This window comes from Vulpes vulpes, chromosome 5, assembly GCF_048418805.1.
Source record: "Vulpes vulpes isolate BD-2025 chromosome 5, VulVul3, whole genome shotgun sequence".
In the NCBI taxonomy this organism is placed as follows: Eukaryota; Metazoa; Chordata; class Mammalia; order Carnivora; family Canidae; genus Vulpes; species Vulpes vulpes.
This window is the reverse complement of record NC_132784.1, coordinates 3040877-3053234: the sequence shown is the minus strand read 5'-3', so window position 1 is coordinate 3053234 and position 12358 is coordinate 3040877. Positions and strand designations below refer to the sequence as shown.

Sequence of the window (12358 nt, the reverse complement as noted above, 5' to 3'; positions counted from 1 at the left end):
TGTGGGGCTGTGGGAGGAGGTCAGCCCAAGGGAAGGCCCTGCATTAGCAAAGCCACAGAAGAGCAGAGTCACCCAGCTATTAGGGCCCAAGGGCCCCAGAGAGAGCCCCCAGAGCAGGGTGAGAACTGCTGTGGCATAAAGGGGCAAGCCTGGAATGCCAGATAGGAAACTTGAAGTTTAATTTTTAGGGGTGCTCAGGTGGCTCAGTCAGTTGAGCATCTGACTCTTGACTTCAGCTTAGGTCATGATCTCAGTGTTGTGGGATCAAGCCCCACGTCAAGCAGGACCTTGCTGGCCAACACAGGGAAGGAAGGGAGATGCCACTTTGAAAACACCTCAGAGGAGGTATGCCTGGAACTGCCTGGCTCTGGGGAAAAATAGTTTCCGTTAGGATAGGGATCACATTTGGTGAGTAGGGTACTGTTTCCTTAGGTCAAGTTGAAAGTCCTCAATAAAATAAAAGGCTAGGGGTACCTGGGTGGCTCAGTCGATTAGGCACCTGACTCTTGATTTTGGCTCAGGTCATGGTCTCAGGGTCATGAGATTGAGCCCAGCATCATCAGGCTCAACTGCCCAGTGCAGTCTGCCTGGAATTCTCCCCCTCTTCCTTTCCATCGCCCTCTACCCTTTTCTCTGCACTTTTTCAATGTAAGTAATTAAATTACTTAAATTACTTTAAAGGTTAATTAAACCTTTAAAAGAGAGACTGTCCACCTAATGGACATGTGACAGGCACCTGACCAACAACGCACAATAAATAGGTCCCTTCCCAGGACTTGTGGGTGGAACACTTCTATGAAATTGAGGTCAGTCCCTGTCCGGCCACTGAGAGTGCAATCTTACCTCTCCCCATGTGCAGTAAAGCTATCTGCCACCACAGAGCACACAGATTATGGCTACAGAACAAGGGTTTAGTGTAAAAATAAAGTAACCATTGCCAGGGATGTCCTGTGTTTGCTGGAGTCTCTCGCTCCTTCCAATCTCAATCCACAACGATCCACTGCAAACCAGTGCTCAGAACGATGGTGCAGGATTTGTATTTTTGATTCCCTTCAGATGTGTATGTTATAAAGGAAATCACTAGACACTTGTTTGTCAGCACAAAGGATAGAGAGTGATGGGAGATGCTGTTCTGAAGAGGGACATTCAAAGTGGGACCTGAACACAGGTGTGAGCTATGAAGATACTTGGGGGTGGCGTGGGGAGGGATGCTCGAGGCCGAGGATGAGGACAAAAGGCACTGCGGTGGGAATGACTGGACACACCCAGAAACAACTCAGACCACCATGTCTGGATGGGAAGGGGGGGCACGATGGGAGGGGGATATGGAGGGTGTCAGGGGGGCCACACACGCGACAAAGGGCTGTGACTTTAGGAAAGCAGGGCAGCATCAGAGGGTGCAAGGGAGCCGGCCTGCAGGTGGGAGGAGCCCCTGGCTGCTGTGTGAACAGCTGGGAGGCCCAGACCAAAGGGGCAGAGAGACAGAGTCCTGGGGCGGGGGCCAGAGGAGGGGTCAGCACTGGAGGAGATATGTGTGGGTCTGGCACTGGATGGACTTCCCAAGTTGAACTGCAGGATGGGGAAGGGTGTGTGACTTCCTGAAATGAGGAGGAGCGGGGCAGCAGTTACAGGTTTGGGGGGGTTCAGAGGATAAATTGGGAATCAAAAGTTTCATTGTGTATGTCATCTTCAAGATGTCTGTTGGAGGGACGCCTGGGTGGCTCAGCGGTTGAGCATCTGCCTTAGGCTCAGGGCATGATCCTGGAGTCCTGGATCGAGTCTCCCATCACACTCCCCCTCAGGGAGCCTGCTTCTCCCTCTGCCTGTGTCTCTCTCTGTGTGTCTCTCATGAATAAATAAAATCTTTTTTTAAAAAAAAAAGTCCATTGGATATCCAGTGGAGAAGTGGAGGAGGGATCTGCCAAAGGGACTGCATAAGATGGTTTGTAACAACACAGGGTGCCAAGAAAGGGTGGGATGCCTGGGGCACTCAAATGAATGTACAGCAAACCCAGGAGACCTGGGGCCCTGCTGGTGGTACCATGCACTGTTCTGGAAGCGATGTCACTGCCAGGAGTTCAAGGAGGGTAATTTTACTGGACTTGGCAACAGAAATATTTGCTGACCTTGTCACAATTTTGCTGGCACAGTGGGATGAAGGGGATTCAAGAAGGAAGTATTAAAGAGAATTTAATGGGGAAAAGTGGCTACGCAGGTAACAGAAAGACTGAGAAACCAGAGAGGATAGTAGCAGAAAGCCATGAACATCTACCTCTTCCTAGGGTAGAGACAAAGGAATGTTACCTGCCCATTGGCTGGCATCAGGTCCTGCCGTCATGGGGAAGCTAGTAGCAAAGTGATGAGGAGAGCCTAAAGAAAATACTCGGGCTTCTCTGTGGCGATGCCTCTAAAGCCAGGTGGCAGAGAATTACTGGGCCCAGTCTGCAGATACGCACTGCCCCCAATCCCAGGACAAAGGAAGGAACGGTCTCCTGGGGTAAGCAAGCCAACGGCAGACTCTGTACACCTCACCTGTACTTCACTTTACATTACAAAGGGACTCCCAGGCCATCACACCTAAGTCCACAAGAGGCGTTTATAAAATCTAACAAAAACGGTATTTCAACGGATGGCTTCAGGCAGGATCTGCAGAGCTTTTCAAGCACCTTTACTACCGGGGAGCTGACAGCTCCTTGCACTCAGAGCAGCCTTTCAGGTCCTAGGAAAAAGGAGACGAAAGAGATCCTGTGATGGAGCTGCTGGCAAATACATGAATTAAACGAATAAATGTTCACAACTGGGAAAGGAAAGAACAGCAGCAGCAAGTAGCTGGGAGTGTGGCTCGATGCACCTGTCTAGGAGGAGAAAGTACCCAGGCAGGCAGGCACAGGTGAGCGCAGAAGCCCTGGGGGGGACCCGCCAGGATGTGACCCACGTAGGGGACGTGAGGCGTTGGGAGACCCGGACCCAGAAGCGTCAGAAGCGCAGAAAGGTCAACGGAAAATACAAGGCAGAGGCACTGACGAGCCTCGGACGTGGGGCTTGGCCTCTGCTAAAGAGGGGAGCGGAGAGGCGGATAATGAGCTGGGGGGGGGGGGGGGCATTAACTCCGTTATCGACTCCAGGGTCCTTCCCCAAGACACCGGAGCCCTGCAGAAACGAACTGTTTAAAAAATTAAATTCATGGAGAGAAACTGTGGACTAGAACAGTTTTAGGAGGTGATACGGGTGACACGGCCCGACTTCCCCACGGCGGCAAGCCGGCAGGACCAGAGAACAGCATCACAACCGGGGTCCCAGCACCCACGGGCTCCACGTACGGGACCGCCCCGCCGCAGGCGCAGCCACCCGGCCCCCAACCACCTCGTGACGCCAACATAACTACCCCGGGTCGTCCCCGGGCCGGGCGCCTGGAGAGCCAACGCGGAGGCAGCGAGGATGCCCCGCTCCCCGCGCCAGGGATCAGCCGCCGGAAGTCCCCCGCGGAGGCCCCGCCCCTTCCGCCGCGGCCGCCTCACCGCCGCCGAGGGCCGACGCACTTCCGCCAGCGCCCAAGGAAAGCCGGAAGTGGGCAGCGGCCCTCCCCTCCCCTCCCCCCTTCCCTCCCGCGGCCAAAATGGCCGACCTCCACCGCCAGCTGCAGGAGTACCTGGCCCAGGGGAAGGCCGGCGGCGTGGCGGCCGCGGAGCCGCTGCTCGCGGCAGAGAAGGCCGAGGGGCCCGCGGCGGGGCCGTGGCTGGGCCGTGCCGGCCTGCGCTGGGCGTGGAGCCCCGCGGAGCCATCGGCGGGGGCGGGGGCGGGGGCGGGGGCGGTGGCGGTGGCGGGCGCGGCGTGCGGGCCCGGCGTGACGCGCGCGCAGCGACTGGCGGCCGGCGGCGCGTGCCTGCTGCTGGCCGCGCTGTGCCTCGGCCTGGCCGCGCTCCAGGCGCCCGCGCTGCTGCTGCGCGCCCGCAAGTTCGCGCTGCTCTGGTCGCTGGGCTCGGCGCTGGCGCTGGCGGGCGGCGCGCTGCTGCGGGGGGGCGCGGCGTGCGGGCGGCTGCTGCGCGGCGAGGAGCGGCCGTCGCGGCCCGCGCTGCTCTACGTGGCGGCGCTGGGGGCCACGCTGTACGCGGCGCTCGGGCTGCGCAGCGCGGGGCTCACGGCGCTGGGCGCCTGCGCGCAGGTGGCGGCGCTGCTCGCGGGGCTCTGCGGCCTGCTGCCCTGGGGCGCGGGGCCCGCTCTGCGCGCGGCGCTGGGCCGCCTGGGCCCCGCCGCCGGCCTCGCCAAGGCGCTGCCCGTGTGAGAGCCGGGACGGCCCGGGGCGGCCCGGGGCGGGGGGGCCTCGGCAGCCGGCGGTGCGCGCCCTCCTGCTCCCGGACGCGCGGAGGCACGTGCTGCGACGGGGCCGGGGGCCGCCGCGGCGGGGTGTGTGGCGCCCACCGCGTCTCTGCACCGCGCGGCCGAGGACGGCTCCTCGCGTCGGATCAGCTGCTCTCGCCCCTGCGACCCTGCCCCGACGGCGCGGCGGCCCGTGGTGGCGGCGGAGCTGCCGCGCGCCTCCGGCCCCGCTCGGAGCGTGGATTCTTCGGGCGTCGGAGGAGACCCTGGATGTGGCCGCCGGCCGTGACCTGGGGCTTAGACGACGTGCGCTACCCCGGCTCCTCCTCCTTCGGCGAACCTGCAATCACGGTGCCCTCAACGCGGAGGAAGCGCGGCCCTGCGCTGGAGCGGGGAGGCCCGGGGAGTCCCGGGGAGCGCGACGTCTCGGTGCCGAGGCCCCGGGCGCAGGGTCCAGGGCGCCGTGCGCGGCGGGAGCTCCCAGCCGGAGGCCCGTCCTGGACGGAACCCACGGGTGTTCGCGGGCCGCTTGGACTCCTCGCCCCAGCTCCAGCGCTGGCTTTGTCAAGGAGGATTCACGTCTCGTAGGCCGAGTTCCGGGCTCTTCACACCCGTCTCGTTTCCCTCTAGGTTCCCCACGGACTCTTGTCCCTCCTGTATTGCCGGAAAGAAAACTGCACGTTCCCGCGGTCGCGGCGTCACTTACAAACTATTTAGAATCCTCAGAGTCTGTGTCCGTGGCTCGCAGTTCACAGAACTACCTGGAGGGCCAAACCGCACGTGGATTCTCCAGGACACGACGCGGCAGGGCGGGAACCAGGCCCGGAACCAGGCGTCAGCACGGAGCCGCCCACAGGATTCTGCGTTCAGGTCGAGGACCTGCAAGTCCCTGCAAGTCGAGAACTGTTGCCCGAAGGGGTGTGTCGGCCGCGGTAGAGGCGGCCTCCTGGCTACCGCCTCCTGGCTACCGCCTCCTGGCTACCGCCTCCTGGCGCGCCCTCAGTACCTGCAGCCCTAGAGCCTGACGTGTGTCCTAAGCCCTGCTCCAGCTTCATGGGGCCCCCACCCCAGGAAACAGGGTCACCTACCTCAGCAGGAACCAACAGGGAGTTTGTAGTAAAAGCAAACGCGCTGTTTTCAGAGAGTGACTTATTTTTGTAACCGGAAAAACGTGGGCCATTGACTGCTCCTTCTGTCCCCCATTAAATCTCTATTCTAGTCCTCAATTTCTCTAGAATTTGCACAGCTGAAGATTTTAGTGTTTACTACATTTTTATGTTGATGCAGTTGTATTTTTTAAATTGTTCTCCCAACGTTTTCTCAAAAATTCAAACACTGAAAATCTAGCATTGGTAAAATCCAAAGCACAATATCTTGTATGTATCTCGGTAGTGATGTTTTAAAATATCCTAAGTATTTAATAAATTACAGTGTAGAGATTTCAGTTTTTTTCTAAAGAAATTCTTTCTCAAAATGTGACCTGGTTATACGCTTGCTGAGGTACTGTTTTTTTGTTTTTTTTTTTTAAAGTTGAAGCCTAAAATGTTAAGATGATAAGGGTCTTAATTACATGAACCTCAAAGGAGTCTAATCAAATGGGTTTGGTCCCTTGATCCTATTTTACCTTATCGGAATTGATTACAACTTCTTTTTAAGCTGTGCCAGTGGAAATAAATAAATTTTTAAAAAGCAGTGCCAGTGGAGGGCAAATAAAGAATAATCCACAAATCTGAAGCATTCTTGAGCCTCCTAATCATGTGTTTATACTGACATGCTGATGTTTTAAATTTCAAAACAAAGTGAAAATTATTCACTTGTAAACTCTGTTTTAACACCCTAAAAAACAGCGCATGGTTGACATTTTCTCACTCTGCAGAAATGACTTAGCTTTTACCATGTTTTTCATTGAGAAAGAACCAATGAAGAGGTTTTTATACGCTGCCCAGCTATGCCACTATCACCTCTCTAAGCAACTGTAAGATTTGCGGCACCACTAACTTTACCAGGTAGACTTGTCTCCAGTGCTAAACCTAAGCTGGCAAAGTAGTAAGATACTAAGGTAGCCACAGGAATATCCTTTGATTAAAGCTTTCTTATAAAAACAAAGGGGTTAGAGAAAATACGGGGTTATCAAATTGGACATTTACTTTCCAATCCAAACTGGGCCAAATGATACATGTATATAAAACTAAAGGAATCTGTTGTGGATTTAAGCTAAAACTATCCTCTGCCTTAACCACTGATGTACGAGAAAGTTTTGCAGAATTGTTTTAAGAGATATTTGGTCCATTCTCCATTTTTGACATGACATGTGGTTAATTTCTGGTTTCAGTCAGGTTCCTCTCATCAGAAACAAGGAAGTTAAGTCTAAGGTGTGGTTAGCAGGAGATTCACCCAAGGGAGAACCCCTACTTGGACAGCCGGAAGATTTTCTTCTTCAGAGTATAATTTTCTACCTGCCATAGCAGGTGGTAACTAAGACTTTGAACCTACTTTAAACTGTGTTACAAAGTATCTCTCACTCTAGTACAAAAAATAAGTGTGACAGAATGGGTAAATGAGAATTTAAGACCAAAAGTTAATGTCGATGGCCCAGAGGTACTCCTCCAGCATGCTGTTACAAATAGAAGCAATGATTGTACACCCCTCGAGCAGACTGGCAGCAATGGAAACGAAGAGTTTCCTTAAGGAAAGCACTTCACAACTAGTTTTCTGTTAATTCTTGCATAAATCACATTCTGTATTCATACAAAAACTTAATGTTTTTTCTCTGACAAACTGTACATATAGAAACAGATTTCCAATTGGACATGAACTTAAATTTGTGGAGGTGCTCCATGTCTTGTGACATTAAAAAAAAAAAAAAAAAAAAGATTCCAGCTTTTATCTTCACAAAACAATGGGAGTTAGGGCAGTGAGGGTGGACAGGACAGAACAAGGCCAGCTACTCTGGGCAGCCAGCAGCAGTCTCTTCATCTTGAAGACCTCATTAGGGACTCCTGGGATTCAGCTTCCCCAGAAGTTGAGGGCTATGTGGTGCGGGCTTCCTTTGTCTTGGTAAGTCCACAAGAAGTTCTTAAATACTGTCCGGAGAGGCCTCAGAGTCATCAGCTTCTACCGACCCCTCCCACCGCCCCTTGAAGCTCCTCGCCTCGGTGGGCCAGAGTTCATGGTACTCCCTCTACCCCAGTTACTGCCACTCCGGCCCCCTCTGGAAGGAGTACCGCTGCCTGGAGGGCCTCCAAAGGGTTCATCTCTGTGGTAGCCGTCATGGTGATCCCCATCCAAGGAACTGGAACGCCCGGATTTTGGCACTCTCTGGGAAGGCCCTGGGCCCCCTCGGCCTGAAATGAATCAAAATGATTTCACAGGTTACTTTTTCTTTTTTATATCAGGTACTGTTAATCAGTAACTCCCGGCACAAACTCTTAGTGATGACAGTGGAACACTCTGGGTCTTTTTTTTTTTTTTTTTTTTTTTAATTAAGGGACACCTGGGAGGCTCAGCGTTCAGTGCCCGCCTTCAGCCCAGGGTGTGATCCTGGAGTCCTAGGATTGAGCCCCACATCGGGCTCCCTGCATGGAGCCTGCTTCTCCCTCTGCCTGTGTCTCTGCCTCTCTCTGTGTGTCTCTCATGAATAAATAAATGAAATTTTTTTTGTTATGTTTTGTTTTAAAGATTTTATTTATCCATGAGAGAAAGCCAGGTGCCCCGTATATTAGAATTCTGACTTTTAAAATTATTTTCTCATGAGCTGACAGGATTTGGCCGTATCTTCCATAATACACTATCAGAAGATGACTGACGATTTTATTTTACCTTAACTTTCTGAGTGGAATTTGAATCTAGGTAAAACAAGGCGGCTAGGAAAGCTAGCCAGAGGAAAAGTGTTGGCTGCTTTTCCTACAAAGCACACAGCCTAGGCCCACCTGAAGGTGCCTGGGCAGACAAGATGTCAGCTAGGATGTCATTTCCACACCAGCCATGTGGCCTTGGCTAGGGACCTTACACAGGTGTTCTAAGTGCCCATACAGACCAACAACAAAATGTGCTAAGGTAGGGAGATCTGGTGACATGAGGTAATTTCTGAGGATTCTCCTTTGAGAAGAATCAAACCACTATCAAAAGCAAAAAGCAAAACTTTGTAAATAAGAGACTATAAACATGACACAGGTTAACTAGGCCTGCTTCCTAGGAGCCTCCAAACTCTACCACACAGGCCATGGCCCAGCCTAACCTGAGACCACATGGTGGCTACTGCTCCTGGCTAAAAGTTAGTGCTACCTCTAAAATAAAGATCCAGGAGCACCCGGGTGGCTCAGTCAGTTGAGCGTCTGCTTTCGGCTCAGGTCGTGATCTCTAGGTCCTGAGATGGAGCCCCATGTGGGGCTCCCTGCTCAGTGGAGGATCTGCTTCCTCACTGCTTCCTCAGCCCCTACCCACTGCTCGCGCTCACTTTCTTGGTGTCTCTCTCTCTCTCAAATAACTTTTTTTTTTTTTTAATAAAAAATAAAGATCTAAAGTTTCAAGTTGTAGAAATAATCTACTACCCCCCTGAAAACAACCCCTTCCAGACCATATTTCTCAAAGTCTTTGCAACTCTGGGCATTAGCAGTTCCTTCCAGACCCAATAAAACAAAACACAGGACCTGGGAAGACAATTCTTCCTGCCACTGGAGACACTTGGGAGGAGGCTAAGAGCAGTCAGCGGTGGAGAGCATGTTTGCCAATGAGAGCTAGAGTCTCTTCCCTGCTCTGGGGCACCTTGACAAACGGCTGGAGTGGAACACTTGAATGAATCGGGGAATGGGATTCTTGGAAGCACGTGGAGGGGGCTTATGCAGAGGCTGAGCTTGCAATCACCCGAGTACGGGGTTTGACTGGCTGTGGTATAAACCCAAACAAGCTGTGCTATACTTGGGAACATGTGCCTTTGCACAGCCTAACTCGAGGTATCCTGTCAGGAACAGATGGAACAAGAACACAGGGATGGGTCTGTCCTGGCAATGAGGCCTCCTGTGGTCCCCATAGCCTTCTTGGCAGAACTGTGGCATCCACAGCTCCTGGAACTGTATCACTGGCCTCCACTTACCTTTGCCTCCTCGATCCTCAGAAGGACCCCCTGGGGCTTCCAATTCTCTGTGCTCTGAGGTCCCTGGCCCATCATGCCAGGGACGCTTTCGTGGTGGCAAGGATGCCATGTCCATGCCCTGGAGAGAAGAGGAACGTTCTCTACTAGCTGGGGAATGACCATCATGAGGGGGATGATCAGGGCGAGGAGCATCACGGAAATGTTCATGACCTGGCCCTGAAATAAGAAAACACAGGTCCAAGGCTAAGAATCTGACAATCTCATATTAAAGTATAGTGTGACCAAAAGCAGATGGAAATTACACTGCTAACAATAAGTAGCACTTTGGCGCGCCTGGGTGGCTCAACTGGTTGAGCATCCAACTCTTGGTTTTTGGCTCAGGTCATGAGCTCAGCATTGTGAGACTGAGCCCAGCATAGGGTTCTGCACTCAGTGCAGACTGGGATTCTCCCTCTCCCTCTGCCCCTCCTGCTTGTACTCTCTCTCTCTAAAATAAATAAAATAAATCTTTTAAAAAATAATAGGGGTGCCTGGGTGTCTCAGTCGGTTAAGTGTGTGACTTTGGCTCAGGTCATTGTCTCAGGGTCCTGGGATTGGGCCCCATGTGGGGCTGAGTGCAGGCTCAGCAGGGAGTCTGCTTCTCCCTCTGCCTCTCCGCCTATTTGTGCTCTTTCTCTCTCATATTAATAAAAGCTTAAAAAATAATAATGAAAATAAATAAAAAGAATAAGTAGCAACTTGAGAACCAATATTCATTTATGCACGAAACATGTAAATACCCACTGAAGGCCAGGTGTAAGTCACATCATGAGCACATGAAAAAGTTCAAGATTAGAAATCAACATACCCCTTAAAATAAGAAACAGGTAAGGTCCAGAAAAGTGGTTCTCAGACTTTTTAGTATCAGGATGTCTTTTTTCTTTTTAAGATAGATAGATAGATAGATTTATTTATTTATTTATTTATTTATTTATTTATTTATTTATTTATCTATCAGAGACACACACACACAGAGAGAGAGAGAGAGAGAGAGAGAGAGGCAGAGACACAGGCAGAGGGAGAAGCAGGCTCCATGCAGGGAGCCCGATGCGGGACTCGATCCCGAGACTCCAGGATCACGCCCTGGGTCAAAGGCAGGCGCCAAACCGCTGAGCCACCTAGGGATCCCCCAGGATGTCTTTATACTCTTAAAAATTATTGAGATTTAACTTATGAGACATATCTAATAATATTTGCCATATTAGCAATTAAAACTGAGAAAACTTTAATTCATTTAACTATATTTTCCAAAACCAAAACAATTTAGTGAAAAGAGTGGTACTGTTTTTTATTTAGGCAAATCCCTCTGACGTCTGGCTCAACAAAAGAAAGCTGGGACTCTCCCAGCTATTTCTGTATTCAATCTACTGCAATAAACGGCTGCTGACTGAAGGATCTGAAGATCCAGCGTCCCATGGAGATGTCTGAAAACAGACGACCTGGTGCACCCCACCCCCCAATGCTGCTAAGAGGTCCTTGGACCACACTCCATGAGCTGCTGGGTTCAACTCCCCAGAAGCCCCAGCAGCTGTCCTTCCTTACCTGGCTCTCTATTTCCATCCCAGGAATCTGGTTTCCGTCCTCCTTCAAAGCGAGGGAACTCATCAGGAGTGGGAAGTAAACCTTTCCTTCCTCCTACACAAGGGAACAACATACATAACACTATACTCACAGACTGTTTCAGGTATGTCTCCAACAACTTAACTCTCCACTGTGTCCTTGCAAGACCCAATGTCCTCAGCACACACTCACCTCGTGGCGTACCCCGACCTCGACCTCTGAGATCTCTTCCTCGGGCTGCTTCATCAGAAGGATCAAAATTCTCCTCTGGACCAAAGTCTTCAGGACCAGGAAAGCCATCCCTTCCTCGTGGAGGGGCACGGCCCTCATGTCTTGGTGGTACTCCTCTCCTAAAGCTGTCGGGGGGAAAAAACAGCAAAATATCCATCTAATGGGATACCTCACAGCTCTGAGTTCATGTTTCAAAGAAGATAATGATATAAGAAAACATGATATTAATGTAAAATGGGAGAAAAAATAAAATTATGTTTTTTTTTAAGTATACATTTTATAATCCCATTATTACAGGCAAAAACAGGCAGGAAGGAAAATGTAGGGTTGTGGTCATTTTCTCCTAAAGCTTTTAGGAATAACAACAGCAGTGAATAAGTTTTAAGTGCTGATAATCATGCCTAGTGCTTTACATATATTTTTTCATTTTATCCTCACCACCACCACATCATTAACTCCATTCTACCCATGAGTACACTGAGGCACAGAGAGGTGAAGTCATTTATTTAAGGACACACAGTAAGTGTTGGGATTTGAATTCAGCCAGTCTTGACGCCAGCGCAGGCTCTTTACCACTACCTCCCAAATATTTTTCATTACCATTTACATTTTTATAATGAACATTTATTACTTATATAATCAGAAAAAGTAGAGTACAGATTCATCCCTGCCAACTGTACCAGACTCAATTTGGGAGCACCTGCTCTCCCATCTGTCCAGGCAATAGCCTCTATGCAAGGCTGGCCATGAACTTCACCCATATCCCCACTCCACAGCTGACTGCTGTCAGGCAGGCATGTGGTTTATGGGGAATCTCCTCACTGGCAGCCTGGGCCCTGGCTGGTGGACAAATTCACTGTCTATCAGGATTCTGGACTGGAGGCTGAGTTGGCCATTAGAGGAGGCAGCACCCGAGCTGAAGGATGCCTGTGGGGAAGCAGCAAAGGGACCTCCAAGCAGGAAAAGAGCATCAGCACAGAGAGAAAGGCCTTGGGGCCAAAGAAACTATCAGAGGAGCAAGGACCTGGAGCCAGTCTGCATGAGTGGCCGGGCCTTCCGCTTTTTCTTAAGTCTCCATTCAGTTATCTTTTATTCCAAAAAGAGTTTCACTTTGCAAAA

At 51.2% G+C, this 12358-nt stretch overlaps 3 protein-coding genes across 6 annotated transcripts in view; 1 reads left to right on the top strand and 2 right to left on the bottom strand.

Annotated features, from left to right (window-relative positions):
- LIMS2 (LIM zinc finger domain containing 2) overlaps positions 1–3770 on the bottom strand; it is a 68282-nt gene extending 64512 nt beyond the window's left edge. Inside the window, exon 1 of the mRNA XM_026015691.2 lies at positions 3650–3770. The gene's annotated coding sequence lies outside the window, so the exon portion shown is untranslated. The remainder of the gene's footprint in view (positions 1–3649) is intronic.
- SFT2D3 (SFT2 domain containing 3) lies at positions 3582–4833 on the top strand. Its single transcript, XM_072757471.1, has one exon. The coding sequence runs from the start codon at positions 3617–3619 to the stop codon at positions 4280–4282; it is 666 nt and encodes a 221-aa protein (XP_072613572.1). The 5' UTR covers positions 3582–3616; the 3' UTR covers positions 4283–4833.
- A 2192-nt stretch (positions 4834–7025) lies between these two features.
- The window catches only part of WDR33 (WD repeat domain 33), a 110493-nt gene continuing 105160 nt past the window's right edge, over positions 7026–12358 (bottom strand). For all 4 annotated transcript variants that reach the window (XR_012001469.1, XM_026015680.2, XM_072757464.1 and 1 more), the window contains 4 exons: positions 11201–11364; positions 10991–11083; positions 9410–9625; positions 7026–7661 (listed from right to left, as the gene is read on the bottom strand). Coding sequence is in view for 3 of the 4 variants with exons in the window: in XM_026015680.2 (XP_025871465.1) it covers positions 7432–7661; positions 9410–9625; positions 10991–11083; positions 11201–11364 (703 nt within the window). In the remaining variant the exon portion in view is untranslated. The remainder of the gene's footprint in view (positions 7662–9409; positions 9626–10990; positions 11084–11200; positions 11365–12358) is intronic.